Below are 17,329 nucleotides of genomic sequence, written 5' to 3'. Positions count from 1 at the left end.
TTGTTACATGATGATTGACTCAATTTAATTCTTATCTGAAAATTAAAGAGAACTACATTCACCACTTACATGACTAACCCTCTGTGAGCGATGATGACCTATTTTGTTACTCTTGCTTTTTCTGAAAACCAATTATATACCCTTTTCCTCAGGGATTCAAATTCAACTCCAAACGGAGTATTAAATGAAATTAATTTAATGATGTCAGCCCAGCCCCCCACCCCAGGGCAGTCAAGCCGTGTCATCAAGTCTGACAAGATACAATTTGGTACAATTAACAGTCTATTTAGAAGCAATTTAAGGTGGAGATAAAGCAACAGGCACGCAATTCCCTTGCCCAAACCACAGAGGGTGCTGTTGGGTCTTGGTAGGAGTGTGGTTCTCACTTCCACAGCTGGGAGAGAGATTCCTTTACTGCTCTGCTCTCCTTTGTGGACAAGTTTGCCTTTCCTGAAGCTAGCTCTCCAGGGAAATGAATAATCAGACAGAAATAGCAGGCTTAATTTGGTCCCAAAATTGGGAGAAAGCATATGGATCTCAACTGAGAACGTTTAAGACTGAACAATGCTTTTAATGAGAAAAACAATCTTCAGTACAATTCAGTTTTATTTAACACATGTAAGTACACAGGACATTCAGCACATATAGAATCAGTTAAGTGGAGTCATCAAGAAATGCCTTGAGAGGCAGACATCTTACGTCACGTGCTGTACACAGTGAGTTCAATCATTACATTTTCATACAGGTATCACATCATCTTTCACTTGTAAATTACCAATGAAGCCACATATGTCTCTACGTTTACAAGGACAGGTCCAAATACAGTGCCAACAAGATCAATAAGACACCAAAAGCGTACACTGGGATGACAAGGTAAAGTTTACCTCAGTGCTGAGAAAATCTGAGCTGTGATGAAGTTTGCAACTGTGGTTGTCAAAACAGCCAAGGAGAGATTGGTGTGAACAAGAATGCAGATGTTGGTTTAGCAGTTAGAGGTGTCTGTCTCACCATCAGATACCATCCATCCCAGAGTTTTACAACTGTGATGTTCTAGGGGTCAACAGTTTTGGCTGTCTGTGCAGCCAGGCTGTGTGGCCAGCTGGCCGAGGCCCACTGCCCAGGTATTTGGCTCCTAGGGTCCTCACAGCTTTGTTCTAACCCTCCATGGGGTGTGCCGTCCATGCTTTGGGGTGGCCTGCCCACAGCCTCACACCTTCCTCCGGATGCCCTGAACATTCTGTTTAAAAAAAAAAAATCTCTAAGGTATACTTTTACACTTCATCATTCCAAAGCAGCTTTGTAGTCTAGAATAAATGAATCCCCATTTCAGTTCATAAAGTGAACACGTGCCACATACTCGCACTGAAGACTCGGGAAACCACTGGAAAAACCGAGAGCACCTCTTGTTCTCCTCAGGTTTCTCTATCCATATCGGGCACAACAGCATGTTCACCAAACAAAGCAAGTCTACGCTGTATAGTTCTGAGTTTCCTCCTGGGAAGCTACATACATAACCTTTATAAATACGATGTACATGCATATGGCATAAATTCACTTTTTAAGAATACCTAAAGTCTAAAACCAAGGTATAGGATGGGTTTGCCATCACTAGAAATGACAAACTTCATGTCGACATGAAAGAGATGTTCTAGTGGTCTTAATTTCCTAACACGTTCTTTAGAAATCTGTTTCAATAAAATAACAGATGTATTTGTTCCTGGACTGTGATCCTACTTTTTTTGTATATTATATAAACGCTGACAATCTATGCTTTTTAAATTAGACACTCCCGTTAGCATTTTGGTTGCTTTGTAAACTTCACGTATTTTTTCTGAATTTAATAAATCATTTTCTATTTTTGTATTTAATAAACCATTTTGCCCAATTAACCGACCAATCAACAACCAACCAACCAACCAAATCCCCAACTATATAGAGAGCAAGGTTTATTAGGAGCGAGTCATCCAAAATATTATTTTACAGATTTTTTTTTTTCCATTACTGTGAGGAAGAACCAGCATAATCTGACATAAGGAGAAGAAAATGACCGAGTTAAAGCTTACTTGGAAGTGTGACGAACACCCTACTGCAATGGTCGGGTAGATTCGGAAGGATTGAGAGCCTCCACATTTGTGCACAGAGTCAGCCCTCCATGTACTCTGCCATTTTATATCAGGGACTTGAGTATATGTGAACTTTGGTACCCTCGGGGGTCCCGGAACCAATCCTCCGCGGATACGGAGGATGACTGCATGCTCCTGAATGCTTGTGCCGTAGTTAATAACTTTCTAGGATACTTGTTTCAAAGAAATGCTGTCTTAGCTTTCCTTTAACTGATCAGTAGTAGTTTGAAGGCTGAATTGTAACTATTACACGATAGCTGACTTACGGGAACTGCAGGTCTGTGAAGTTTCTGGAAGGAAGGGGTAAGCTCTTTCTTAAAAAGATCTGTAGCCAAGGAATCTTCTTTTCAGGTATATGCTATACTTTTCAAGCTTGGTTCTTTATTACAAAAGTCCATTTAAGAGATTATAGTGACTGGATAATTATATTAACTAGATCATAAGTAGTGATCATTTTGATTTTGAGCTACTAAATACAGTATCACTTAAGCGGGATATGAGCATTTTAGAAGGCTAGGTGTCTGGGAAACTGTAGTCTCCACAAGGAAAATTTGTGTGTGTGTGTATTTTCTCATTAATCTCCAATCGGTTAGGTGTTAATAAAGAAGGTAGTGGCTAAACCCTAGGAAATTGGATTGAGTAATTGCCTAGCAATCTCCCGGAGGAAAAAAACCCACGTAAACACAGAATCTTTCTGGTAAACAATAGCACGTTTTAGGAAATCCAAAGGAAAATGGTATCAATAATTAGGACTGCCACATGACCTCAAAACCCAATGTCAGAACAACCAGCTTCCAACAGCATTCAGAGGTGGGCTTTAGCGTGAGGAAACTGCTGATCTGGGCTGGCAGTGCAATCACAGTGGTTATTGATTTCCGGGCTTCTGGTGCACCGAGCAACGGGACTGCTGGCTGCCCCTCCCTCTGCGGCGGTGAGAAACGACCTGGGGACCGGACGGCCACTTCCTGCGGAGCGATGTGTGCATGCCTCAGTCAATAGGTGGCACGAGCAGGAGTCTGCCCCCGGGGACCATGCGGAGGGACACAGACCCGGCTGTGCCCCCCATGACCCCGGCGGGGGTGGGCACTGAGGAAGGACGGGACTCTGGGCTTGGAGACCTGGGAGAACGGGGACGCAGACACGAGCCCTAGACCATGAAGCGGTGCTCCTTGCCGTCGTGGGCCATGAGGATGACGTTGCGGTTGGAGGTCCAGATGAGCCGGGCCAGCCTGAGGGCATTGTGGGAGCCGGGGGACGCCGGCTGCACGGGGGGCACCTGGTAGGTCTTAATACAGCGCAGCTGGGGCGCCGAGTTCAGCATGCCGATGCTCCCCAACAGGGAGGTGTTCATCTGGAGGGACACGGGGACAGGAGAGCACACGTGTCACTGCAGGAACCGCTTCCCTTTCCCCGCCACAGAGAGGGGTTCGAGGGACACACCCTTGCGGTCACTTTCTCCTCCATCATGAGGCTTCACGGTCATCTAAGAGTCTATTGTTAACCTCTAAAGGGCTCCTTTCAGTGTATCTGAAATTGTTCTCATGCTGTTACAGCAAATGCGTAAACCCGCAGAAATTTTACCTGGCGGGTAGAACTGGACAGCAGGAAAGCCCATCCATCTTTAAGAAGGCGGCTAAATGACACATGTTAATAAAACGGTCCAATCAGACAATATTTGGAAGCAGTGGGTATTTCAAATGGCAGACTTCTCTGTTCTTTAGTAATGGTGCTCACTGCATCCCCTGAAGAATGAGCCCCCAAAGGCAAGTCTGGGGACTTAGAATTAGTTTGAGAAAATGAAGCAAAGTTAAGCAGTAGACAGAGTAATAGGTGACCAGATCAAAGCTCAAAACTTACCCCCCTTCTCCAGTCCACCTACCACACCTTCCCTCCTCACCTGCTTTTTAAAAACTCCAAACTCTGGAAAGCTCTAGCTTATTTTGAAGGAAAAAGCAAGAATCAACGGCCTCTCAACCCTGCATGTGTGGCCCACTGTTCTGCGGCCACGCTAAAGAGAGCACACTCTTGACACTTTATTGGCAGGAGGTTTTAATCGGCTAGTGATTTCTGCTTTTTGGGCAGCCTTTCTGGCTTTGACTTGAGTCTTAAGTTCTCTTAATTCGTTCACGTAAATGGAAAATAACATGGAAATTATGGCTCATGAACAACTATGCATTCATGTCGAAGTGCTAAATGCTGAATGGCCGTTATCTAAGTGAACTGTCATCTGAGCGACTGAGTCTGAAGAATCCTTTAGATTCTAAATATTACTTAACATTTTTTCAATATTCATCTTTTGTGCTATTACAAATCACGTGGCAAGCACACTGACCATCAGGAAAGAGGGCTTGGAAATAATATTTTTCTTTGCACTAATTTTCATGTCCAATTCTTCTCTCCAGCAGTACCTCCACCTGAATGTACGTGATTCTAGGGACTTGCTTCAAGCATGCAGATTATGCTCCAATGTGTACACACGGTTGACACAGGAAACCTTGGCACGTCCTAGGACATTTAAGGTGTGTTATTGCTGATATCATGCTCTGCATTTGGATCAGTGCGAAATATTTAAGCCATTCCTTTCCTGGCCCTTCTCAGAAGCAGGATGGTGTCAGGGGGTGTAAATCATGGCATCTCTGGCAGGACACGTGCAGGCTCCACTGACATTTTCACAATTTAAATCATCTTGAGTAATAACCCTTTTAAGATGACTAATGTTACTGATTTTCCTGCATTAATAATAGTGCCGAACACAACACAGAGGTGAAAAAAAATCACTAGTGTACGAGGTCACATTTTAAAACCAAATGTATGATTATCATTAACTCTTTCTGTTAAAGTGCAGTTAACATGTAAAGCCAGGCAGTACCTTACCGTCATCCTCTAAGAACCTCTTTCCTTGCGTCCTTCCCTCCTTTTTCCAAAAACTCCATAAAAGATAAAAATCAGGGCCTTATTGCTTTCTGGAGGTTCCCAAATAGCTTAAATATAAATAATGATGGCGAGCTTGATTTGCTAGTTCTCACTTGTACAAAGAGTAACAGTACATCATTATTTAGTCCTCTTACAGAGCAGATCCAAATGATGCAGAAAATTGCCGGTTAAAATGAACTGGCATCAACAGGCACACTGTGCTTTTTAAAAATCTAATTTCTCAGTTGATAAATAACTACAAAGTATTTTTCATTCTTTATGGATTTTCTATGAAAATGTGTATGAAGCTTGATTTCTGCTGGTGGCTCAAAAAGCTAGGGGCATCCGATAGGCTCAGACACATCCTTATTTTTAAGTCCTTCCTTCAAATTTAGCCACGTACAAGAAGTGGGCTGAAGGCTCAAGTGGGCAGGGAGAGAACATCTTATTGGAATGTGACAGGCGGAAAGATTTCCCAAAAAGTTCCATTATTATAGCTGGGCTCTCCTTGCAAGTTGAATCATCCGTCAAATGACTGATAAATGTTTTGTTAGGGTCAAACAGCCTTCCTGCCTCAGAACAGGGCTATGTGAAATTCTACACAGTACATAACGATTATGGTAGAAAACAGATGGAAAGACAAAGACTCTCATGTTAAGTATAATTTGTTGTTCCTCAGACCATCCTTTTCCTATGATCTCTTCAAATAAGAGATAAATCTGTAAGACCAGTAAGGGTGGGTTTTGATTTTTCCAGTAAGCTCCATCGAAGAACTCTCACCAAAACAACTAGCCATTTTGTTATTCGATATTCATATTTGATCAGAGACTGGCTACAAATTTACTGGCATAAGTAAAGGCAATCTGAGTCCTGCATGAATGAAAAATACATGGAATTATGATATTTGGTCACATTAGCTTTTTTCTTCACTACCAAGATAATAAATACTCATCGTGGAAAATTCAAATGATAAAGAGAAGTATAAAAAAGAAAGCAAAAATCCTCTGAAATATCATTTCCCAGAGACAATCACTAACCTTTTGGTAAACCTCTTCCCAGATCTCCAAGCCTATATCCACATAAGGAGAAGCAGGTTTAAGGAGTTTTACATAAACAGGCTCATATTAAAAGGCAGTTGCACACTCCGCTTTTTTCGTTCAACAGAACGTTGAGGGCAATCTTTTCACGTTAACGACTATAGATTTACATCATCCTTTTAAAATGGCTGAGTAGTATTCTATTGTATGATGGAATAAAGAAAACTAAATGAAACCAATATCCATCTAATTTATTATTAGCATTCCTGGAAGAGGATACTTAATTGCTGGAGGGTGGTGGTAAAATTCAGGTGAGAGAATGATGGTTGTATTTCATTTCTAAACTCTCCTGGCTCAAATACCAATGGATACACTGAAGTGAAACATTCAAATAGTAGGAATATGTTGTTGGAGAATCAAAGGGCTTGAGAGATTGCCAAATTACATCATTTAGCGGCTGAGTGTGTAAACGAACTAACGGCCACCATGGCTTTTTCCTTCCCTTTAAAAATAATGCTTCACAAGACCAGTTCTGAGAAGATTATTTTCTGAACACACAGACATACATACAGATGTAATTCATCAAAACAGGAAGTGTTTTAATGCTATTCTCAGTGCAAGTGATGTTGCACCCAAACCTTTTACTAAATCTCACTTGAGTAATTATCCAACCAGTAATTCTCATTAACACTCATTTCTCAGCAAAGATTTTAATAGCTGATGGCTTTCGTAAGGCTCTCTATATAATAAGGCTTCATTAAGTTTTCAAAATATATTGCAGTACATTTACTGGAATCATATAAAAGTATTATCATACATCATTAGACCTAAACAATATGTATATAAATAAATCAGCCAAGCCCATTTGGGGAGAGCCACGGTAGATCTAACACTGCTTTTTGGACTCCCTTTAATTCAAATAAAAACCCACTATACTTCTGGAAGAGGTTTTATTGTATTTTCTTGAGAAAGTTGAAATGATATTTCTGTGTCTTCCACTTAAATTTGAAGACCAAGCTGGGTATAATTTAAGCAGGGAAGAAATGGGCCACATTTTAAATTCTGACATTGGGTTTAGAGGCAAGAAAGACCTGGGTGTTGCCTGAGTTGCTTGGGTGCTCTGTCTGCTGAACACCCACCCCTGCAAGTAACACAAGGTGCCCCTGGAGAAGAGAGTGCAGACGAAGGAAAGGAGCTGGGCAGAGCCGCGTGGACAGATGCGCAGGGTTAACTGCACTTGGCGAAGCCCGGAGGCAACAGCAGGAGCCTGGAGGACAGAAAGAGGTGCTTCAAAAAGACAGCATCTAAGGAACGATCTTGATCTCCGGGGTGAGGAAGATGCTAACGATAATTCCATCAATGAGCCGGGCAGCAACTCTGATAAACATAGAAAAAGATTCAAGGAAGGGATGAACATATCCAAATAGGTCTCTGAAGACCTAGATAAGGGGGAAAAGGTTTACCACTTAGACATTCAGGAAAATACTGGGGAAAGTTTCACATCTGGCCAATGTAGGAGGTGTCCCTTTACATAAGGAAGTATATTTTCTTAGCAGGAAGAAAAATTGAACAACGAAAAAGAAGAGATCTGGTTTTGTTTATTCCCAAGAATAAAGCATGGGGCAAACACAAGCTCCTGGAAAGCAGGGACCCGAGACTGCTTGGTTCCATGTCCCTAAAGCTAGGCTGGCACCCAGCGCTTCCACACCAGATACATGCCAAATGAAGGGAGTTTCACATGGACACTCCTCTGAGATTTCAAGAGAACAGGAAATTCAGGAAAATGTGTATCAAAGTACAGTCGGTGCCACAGACACCACTGCGTTGGCAGAAAAGAACAGTTGGTAGAGACACTATCTACAGGACCAATGTTGCAAGAGTTGTTTATGGACTTGCTGTGGGATTTCAGTGGGATAAAATACGAGTCCTGGGGTTACCCGCTAGGAAAAATGAAGACTCGGTGACATCTCTAAGGAAAAGTTTAATATGAGCCAATTAAGATGCTGGAGATATATTCTGGAAGAAAGGATAATAAGAAAACAGACTGGAAAACTAAATTAGAGGAAAAGTAGAAAAAGCTAGGACAGATCTGGAAGCTGTCATGCTTCAGTAGCATGTGGTTAATTAAGCAATTTATTGTATCTGTTTTACATTACATTAGCTATTGGGTTTTTAAAAATCGTCACATTGTGAAGTCTTGTTTAAACTTTTATTTGCTTTTTTAGCTTTCAAAGCAATAAACTGAATCTCATAAAACATACTTGCATCCTAGGATAGGTAACAGAATTTTATATTAACTTGTGGCGGTGGGGGAGTTGGTAATGTTTAACTTTTTTGTAATTATCAGGAGTAAGGTAATTAAAAAGAAGATGGGGGGCTTCCCTGGTGGCGCAGTGGTTGAGAGTCCGCCTGCCGATGCAGGGGACACGGGTTCGTGCCCCGGTCCGGGAAGATCCCACATGCCGCGGGGCGGCTGGGCCCGTGAGCCATGGCGCTGAGCCTGCGCGTCCGGAGCCTGTGCTCCGCAACGGGAGAGGCCACAACAGTGAGAGGCCCACGTACCGCAAAAAAAAAAAAAAAAAAAAAAAGAAGATGCGATGGAGGTTAATCACTGAGGATGAAACAAGTTCTATTATAAAACTCAGTTGCTCCAATTAACATTCACTGTAATCATAATGGAACAGAGCTGTCCTCATGTACTGCCAGTCAGCGATACTCAGAGTTTTGAAAATGTTTTAATAGCTTGGAAATGAAGAGCATTATGTGGAAATTCAGAAAGCCAACGCAAATGAGATAATACAAATGGGGCATGGAGTTAATACGAGGCTGCCCTTTCCCCTATGCCCTGTTGGCGTTGTCTGGATGCCTTGTGTAAATTAACAGCCTGAGCAGTGCTCCGTGCCCCAATTCCTTTCGGGCCAGGCCCTCACTTACATCTCAATGATGCCTACCTCTCTCCAAACACCCACCCCTCCCTACCCTGAATGCCTGGCCCTTCCTTGATGTCACCATGTCTCAGCTCAGGTGTTGCTGCCTCTGTGAAGCCGGCCCACAACCTTACTCCCAGGTTCCCCCTGTACTGTAGTTACTTGCTGATTTACTTGTGTCTCCCTCAGACTGAAAGCTTGGTGAGAGCAGACCCCCTCCTTCCAGGTTGCTAATTGTATTCTCAGTAGCCCCTGCGTGCTGGCAGCTGGCACACAACCAGCAAGCAATAAGTACTTGATGTCTGTTGAAAGAAGGGAGGGAGGGCACAAGGGAGCCTTTCCCAGCAAAAGCGGATCATGCACCACACGTCAAGACCCTGCAGCATGTTCACTTACCTGCCAGAAGGAAATGTGGCTGTCTGTGTTTGAGTAGGTGGCAAGATATCGTCCATCAGGAGCAAAGGCCACGGCAGTGATGGGTCCCTTGTGACCATGGATTGTCTGAAATAGAATTCAGAGTCATTCATCGTATGCACTGCACAGAGCTGCTACGTATACGGATGCAAATACATTCAATGCTGAAAAAGTTATGTCATGGCTATTAGAAACCATTATGTTCTTTACTTCAAAATTTAGGTTAGAAAAAGAGGAAAAGCAACCAAAGTTCTCTCACTGATACATCCAGGGGCTTTGACCTTGCTCTGAGAGGTCCACCTGTCTCCTACTTGGGAGGACAGCACGAGTCCGAAGGAAAAGCATATATTAACGGGCAAACCGATGTGTTAATTCATTTATGTCCATGAGAGGGGAGAATTTTACAATTAATTAGGAAGGTGAAAAACCGATCACCAAATCTACCCAGGAACTTCATCTGAAATGAAAACCAATCAAAGCTGTGGCATAACATCCCCGTTCTGGAAGGAGTCAAAAACTATAATTTCAACCCCTTAATAATTATACATCTTTCACATTTTATGCTTCATTTCCCACCAATAGCACTGTGTTTAAATGCATGTGGCCACAATTAGTACACATACATACACGCATGAATTGGAGGTTTGAGCACACATATAAGTTAAATGCTATTAAAAACAAGTTAACAGGGATAATTCTGAGCCTTTGCCAAATAGCTATCATTGATTTAACCATGAATAAAAAAAAAAGGATGTTGTATTTTAGACGCGGTCTTTGATAAAAGGTCTTTACTAAGAAAAAATTACACTCACGTTTAATGATATTAATAGTTACCGAAAAGACTGGAATACTTAGCAAATTAGCATAATACTGTATTGTTTCTACACAAACTATTAAAGGCCGTATCTCTACCACACGAAGCAATATTCAGTCTGCTTACAACGGGAGGTTGGTCTCCCCTCTTGGTTTAGGAAAGAATGGGGAAAGGTGTTCCCTTAAACTAAGGCAATGCTAGAAAGGGTTGTTTCCATCTGCTGTTTCTTGATGACGAACTGTGAGCCTTGAGTCTTGGCGGGAGCTTCAAGCTCACTGCGTGATTCAGGGCCCCTCCACCTCCGCCCGGCCACACCCGTACTGTAAATTTCAGTAAGACACTTCTCACAATTCATATCTGAGTGATTACAATGAGGAAGGGAGACAGGGATGGGGGTGTGGGAACGTTCCTCAGTGCTTCTTGGGTTTCGTTCTTTCCTGTCATTAGACAAGGCGCTGTGGGATCCAAAATAATGTCTGTTTTTCAACACTCAGAGAAAAAAATGTTATACTGGTAGCACTGGGCTTTGGGCTGGCAGGGGACACTGCTCTGGGTCAGACTGCCTGCCTTGCACTTGGGCTCCACTGCTTACTGTGGAAGCTGGAGCAAGTTACTTACGTCCCTTAACCTCAAGAGCACCCACGTCTATGGAGCAGAGATGACGACGATGATGCTGATAACGATATTGAGAATGATACTGATAATTCCTGCCTCAAAGAGCTTTGTGAAGATTAAATGAGTTACTACATATATAGCCCTCTGCACAATGCATGGCACATAATAAGAATTCAATGAAGATTAATATTTGTGTTACTCCTCCTTATTTAAAGATGATCAGATGAATATACTTGAAAGTTGCTAAGACAGTAGATCTTAGATGTTCTTACCACAAAAAAGAAATGGTAGTCACATGATGGTATGGAGGTGTTAGATAACGCCAGGGTGAGTGATCATTTGCAATATATAAGTGTGTCAAATCATCACGTTGTACACCTTAAACTTACACGTTATATGTCAATTATATCTCAATAAAGCTGAAAAAAAACATGACCAGACAAATGTAAACAATCACAAAAATCAATTACTTGAGTATGCCATTTAATGAACCCCCCAAAAAATCATATACGAAACCAGATTATACATATATTGGGTTTGACCTGCAAAATGATTTTTAAAAACAGTTTCTGAGCCTATATTCTAATTCATTAAATATCATTTAAAATCAAGATTTCTAGCCTCTCCCGGAAAAGCCCAGGAATGCTTCCACTCTGGCAATCCTGGGCCTTTGCACGTGGCAACATGGGCCAGGCTGAGTGGAGGTGCCCTGTGGGCCTGGGCGTTTGCTCTCATGTCCCAGCCCTGACTCAAGCGGGTCTGTGTACTTAACACCCACTGCCTGACCCCCTTATTTCCTGTCTGGTCCCTCATGGCATTTAATGCAACCTTTCCACTAAAAATATTTCATTCAAAATAGTTTCTTCCATGCTCCGGGGTCCTGGTATGCATCAGAAGTGTGAGCACACTAAAAGCTCCTCTAAAAGCTTGCCCTTCTTGCAAGCCCCCCTCTCCACCAAAGCCCAGCTCCACGTAGAGGTGGATTCAACCCTCCTGCTGGAGTTAGGGCCCCTAAGTCTCAAAGCAGAATGCTAAGCCTATCTCCTTCAGATTAGCATCCCTCCTTAATCGGCAAGCAGAATGTGCTTCAGATAAGAAGAGAGCGCAAGAGTGAGCAGGCTGTAACCCAGAAGGTCCCAAAGGATGTACCAACCCAATGATCTCCTTAACATACCCCTCCGTGAGGTTGGCTAAGGTGGCCCTGTAGTAAAGGCAGAAAGCCAAGCACACAGGCTCCTAATATTCCATATTATATCTTCATCCTTTATAGTGTTTGGAACGTCCACTTGAATACTTCCGTGTCAGCTGAAGACACTCTTCATTATGTTATCTAGTGTCTCTAATAGAAGATCCTGTGAATTAAGTTCATCTTGGAATTTTCTGCCAGGAAAATGTTGATCTTTCCAGATAAATTTTGTTGGTTTCTTTTATCATGAAAAGATAATTACACAATCTCACACGAGCCTGCTTTCCTGCCAGGAAACTCAGAACTATATTTATGCTCAGTTTAGGCATCTAGTAATAAATACTTCTTCCTCATTTCACTAATCACGGTCCTGTTTTCCTTCATTGTTTTTACTGTCAAGGTGAGATACTGGTTTAATGTGTTAGTTTCTTTAAAGTCTGTTTTGAACAAAGGGGAACTATACTTTAGATCAGAACACATCAACACACACACACACACACACACACACACACACACACACACACAGTGTGATACTGCGAGGTGCCCACAGGCTGTCTTTCAAAGCAACATAGAGAAAAACCACAGGGTACTGACTGCAGTGTCAGCTGATAGACCTGTTGTCTCATAAGAAAGCAAGTACCACTCATGGTAGCTCAGGGAAGCTCACTATTTTAAATGGTTTGGTACATCTGGTGAGTTCATTACAGTCTCAGCCTGAGAGGTGCTTCAGTCCCCAGTGTAATGGAAATGTTGCCATTGTCTTTTGTTCAGAATCTCTGAATTTCTCTCAGATCTGCGCAGGCACCACCTGAAGTGACTTCAACCCTCTATTCTGGCATTAGATGCAGCTGTGTGTGGATCACAGTGAACTTGTAAGTGCTTTGTGATGGGGCAAACCCAATGGTTTGGGATCTTAAACGCTCAACTAGAAAGAACATTTTCCAAAACAGTGGGTTTCAAAATAAAAGGAGGTTTGGTTTACTTTTTATACGTGGATGAGTATCATATGCCTTGTTATATTTTTAGTCAAAGAAATTGCTGTCTTGAAAAGACAGAAATGGAATATAAAGAAATTAATCTAATTCAAGAAGTGCTATGAACAATAAAAGAAATCAAGCAATTATTCCTAGCAGGAGACAGAGTGCTGAATTGTTAAACACTCTCTCCCCCTTTTTCTTATGAAAGAAAAGGAACTGAGAGGCCTCATTAATAAGAAGCAACACTTGCACTTACCCAACAGTTTTTAACAGGCACATTCAATGTGCTCGGCAAAGAATATAATTAACCCTGTTGTACAGAGGAGGAGAGACACGGATTTCCAAAATGATTTGGTCAGCATCAATACAAATTATGACTTTCTAGAATATTCTCTAAAACTGCTCTCTCTTCCTAGAGTTCTTGCTATTCAGCTTCCAAATGTCAAATTTGAGAATTGAAACCAAGATGTAGGACTCTACTGCACCCACTTTACAGACTGAACAAGATCAAAGAGAACATCTAGTAATTTCCAGGCCTCATCACTTTTTTAAAGGGGAGGAAAAAACTCCAGCCAAACAAAATTTCCTACTTTTAACATAAATTCTGAAGAAGAGATTTCCAAATGCAGGTACAATTTTGCTATCATAAACACCATCACAAGGGAAAGACTTATAAAGGACTGACCCATGTATTTTGTATAACAGTTACTAAACTAAAAAAAAAGGACTTTGACCGAACTTTCACAGCCCCAGGGTCTGTAGGGCCTGAGAGGGAAGGGGGCCACCCTGGTCGCAGGCCTTCTTGGGGAGCAGTATGGCTGGCTCAGGAGGAAAACAGGCAGCGACAGTCTGAGGGATGACTGAAGCTGAGCTGCAGGTGTGTCCCCAGTTGGCTGCGCATGGTCTCTGAAATTTCTACAAATACAATTATGCTTTCAGTTGTGGCATTTTCCCTAGCACGTGCTCTGGCAGACAGCAAACAGGACAAACCTGCTTTCATGAGATACAAGCATGGCAGATGCCTTGAGTTTAGGGTGAGCCTGAATGAAGTGTCCATCTGTGTACAAACACAGGAAATAGCTGGAGACAGGCCAGATATACAGGGAAGTGAGTGCTTAGGAAGTGAGGATGAGCCCCGAAAAGAAAAGGAGAGGCAACAGCAAAGACCTACAAATACCTACATTTTCCTAGGGCTGGTCCTTTACTGATAACAAACAACGCAAAGTGAGGTTCAGGACACGCTCTCCTCTGTACCCGAAGCACCAACCAAACATTTGGCATCTCTTCCCAACGGCAGCCAAAGTCAGGAACAGGCGGATGAGGAAGGTGGATCAGGGTCTGATTTGCATGCCTTTCTGACATCCCAGTACAGGCTGCTGATTCCCCCGCTGACTGGTAGGGAGGGAACGGCTCAAGGCGGAGGGGAGACAAAGACATTGCTCTGACAGCTTTGTTTGTTAGGCAAGGGGGAGACTCATCAAAAAAGAGCCATTTCAAAAGAGTTGCAAAGTTAAGAATTAATTATGTTCAAGAAAAAACTACCCCTTTCCTTTCTCCGAAGCAACCAATTTGTGAAAATTGTATTATATATTTAAGGTTCACCTGCTCAAGGAAACAAATGATTTAGGCAAATGATAACACATTAAAAAAAAAGTCTCATCTATGGCCGATTGGAAGGCCCGAGTCAAATTTAATTCCCACTACGAACTAAGCCTTCTGCAGCCCTCTTGTGTGTGGGATCTTAAGGCCATATGACGTGGCCAGGAACATTGAAAGGCCACCCGTTTTCTTCCGTATGTGCACAGGGCTGCCTTAAAGCAGGCCAGATGAAAATCCATTCTGTTTTCAAATCTCTCTAGAGAAGATGCCAAACCCCCTTTCTGTATTTAACACTGTGCTGGTCAGGAAATTTTTCCTTTTTCAAATCGAAATCCAAAATGCTACAGTGTAAGTAGGCTGCTTCCTCTGTTCTAGCCTCAGTAGAGATGGAGAACAGCTGGTCACCAATCTTAGTATGATAACCTTTTATAGCCTTGAAGGCTGTTACTGCAACTTGCTCCTTTCTTACTTATTTATTTTTTATTTTCAGGATTTAAAACAAATTCAGTGACTACCATGTAACCTTTCCTTTCAGGTCTCATTTTCCAACTCTTAAAATAATTTGTGTAGCTTTTCCTTAAACTTTCTCCAAGCTTTCAAATCATGACATCTTAGAGTTGGATGGTATCTTAAAGGTCAACCACGTCTCAAAACGTGGGATTTCAAACCGGACTGAGTGCTAGAACAGGCAACTGGCTATCGTTATAGTTTCTCATAACACCAAGCAGGAGGCCAGGACTATGCTTATTTTATCACAAACCTGCAACCGTGGCTGGAAAAGCTGGTAAATTTGTTGGCCTGCAGATGGCTGACGCCCCGCAGTCCTCACACCTGTGGGGAGAGGCAGGGTCCCTGAGCCCACTGCTATCATGGTAGATGAAGGAAAACTCTTTTCCTTGACCTTAAACAGAGGTTTAAAGATTAGAAGCTGCCTCACCCCTCTTCAGGGGTGGGGAAGTAGGTGGATGGTGGCCCCATTGCTCTCATCAGGAGTCTCTCTTCCTGGGGCCCTGAAGGTTTTCACCCTCCCATGAGCTCACCTGTGCCCCCATAGAGGCAATACCCACCTACAAGTACCATAAATAGGCACTTCTTGAGGAAAGAATCATAAAACTAGGGACCCAGCTTTTTGTCACTTGGGACACAAAAGATGGAAACTAAAAGCATTGACCAAAATGGAGGTATATGGGAAATGCACTCCAAACATTCCCTAGCATTGAAAGGAGCCCAGCTTCTCTTGCTGGCTGTACTATCCATGACTGTGTAAGCATATCTGCCTCGATGCTGCCCTTTGGTGGTTCTACAGTGATTTTGAACAGAGATCTGAGGGTTCAAAATGGGTTGTTCAACTCAATAATTTCTTTTCTCGATGGAGGGACAAGCCAATATTTTTTATTCACATTATGCCAACTCTATATTATAGAGTCAACCCGTTGTGGCATTTGCCAATCCAAGGGGTATCAGAATGATTCAATGAATTGAGTTATTTTCTATCACTATCTAACTGAAAAGAATATATATTCAGGGCAAAGGACAAGTAGATATGACATCATTTTAACATCTTAATGGAAAACAGATTTAAGGATAAATATAATACAGTTCGCTATCTTAAGTTTTATTATAAGATATAATGCCTCCAGTAAACAGGCTTTATTCCCTAAAAACAGCTGCAGCATTTACTGTACATTTTCAGTTACTGAAAGTTACTTAAATGTCATCTGGGAATAAACTGACTGACACTGATGAATTAAAGGAGATTTTTTTGATATCTACATACTGGTAATCCTTAAGACACAGGCAATCATTTTTGAAATTTCTTTGTGGAGGATTATAACCAACATGTGTGTGCACAACACACTTATCCAGGAATAGTAAGAATCAAAAAATGCTCAAGATTGCTTCACTATTGTAATTTAGGCATTAGTAAGAATTTCAGATTTTTAGGATACTGAGGCTTATATTTTCACTAATATCAATTATGCATTATCAAAATTAATTTAAAAAGGAAGATCTATAAATGAACAAGTAGAGAGTAACCATTTAATAGTTGATTTCCAATCTTAAAATATTGTAGCCATCATAACAGCAACCTCTACAAAAATATATCTACTGGTCTTAGGCATTGACTCCCTTCTATTCAATTGAGGAACTTTTTCAGATTCAAATAAATTTTCCATAAGTCTCACCACTTAGTCTTTCTTCCTCTTTTTCTTGCTATAGATAATCAGGAGCTGACCACACATGTGTACCTGTATACACACACACACACACACACACACCCATCTTCTGCTTTACTAGAGCAAATATTTTCAGGATGCAGTAACTAAAAAATACCCACTTCAATTATAATAACTGATGTAGTATGTTTGTGTTGTGTGTGAGACTCTTTTAAGTTAAATAATGACAACAGAAGAAAAAAAATCTAGTTTAAGACATAATTCCAACCGTAACATTTTTCATATTCGTTAACATTTTAAAAGAGTCACATTTAAAGATTATTTATGGATACTCAAATACTGAATACCTATATGATTTAGATAAATGTGCTTCAGTTTCAAATAAAAAGGATAGAGAATAAATTAATTGTTATCAACTATTCACACTGCTGGTATGAAATAATTGTAAGACATTTATTAAAGTATAACTTTCTGTAGCTTTTAAGAATATTCAAATGTTTTCTATAGATCTCAGACCCAAAGCTAAGTAATTTTTTAATCATATTTC

At 41.5% G+C, this 17,329-nt stretch overlaps 1 protein-coding gene across 6 annotated transcripts in view; it reads right to left on the bottom strand.

Annotated features, from left to right (window-relative positions):
• Positions 1 to 550: 550 nt before the first annotated feature.
• Positions 551 to 17,329, bottom strand: part of WDR7 (WD repeat domain 7) — a 375,177-nt gene continuing 358,398 nt past the window's right edge. For all 6 annotated transcript variants that reach the window (XM_089895232.1, XM_089895231.1, XM_089895230.1 and 3 more), the window contains 2 exons: positions 9,397 to 9,501; positions 551 to 3,474 (listed from right to left, as the gene is read on the bottom strand). In XM_089895232.1, coding sequence (XP_089751358.1) covers positions 3,271 to 3,474; positions 9,397 to 9,501 — 309 coding nt within the window. In that variant the 3' untranslated portion in view covers positions 551 to 3,270. The remainder of the gene's footprint in view (positions 3,475 to 9,396; positions 9,502 to 17,329) is intronic.

The sequence above is a fragment of the Delphinapterus leucas genome, chromosome 14 (assembly GCF_059928025.1).
Source record: "Delphinapterus leucas isolate spDelLeu-1000000601 "Yukka" chromosome 14, BTC_Dleu_Yukka2, whole genome shotgun sequence".
NCBI classification, from domain to species: domain Eukaryota; kingdom Metazoa; phylum Chordata; class Mammalia; order Artiodactyla; family Monodontidae; genus Delphinapterus; species Delphinapterus leucas.
Note: the sequence above shows the minus strand (reverse complement) of the source record. Positions and strands in the feature narration are given on the sequence as shown.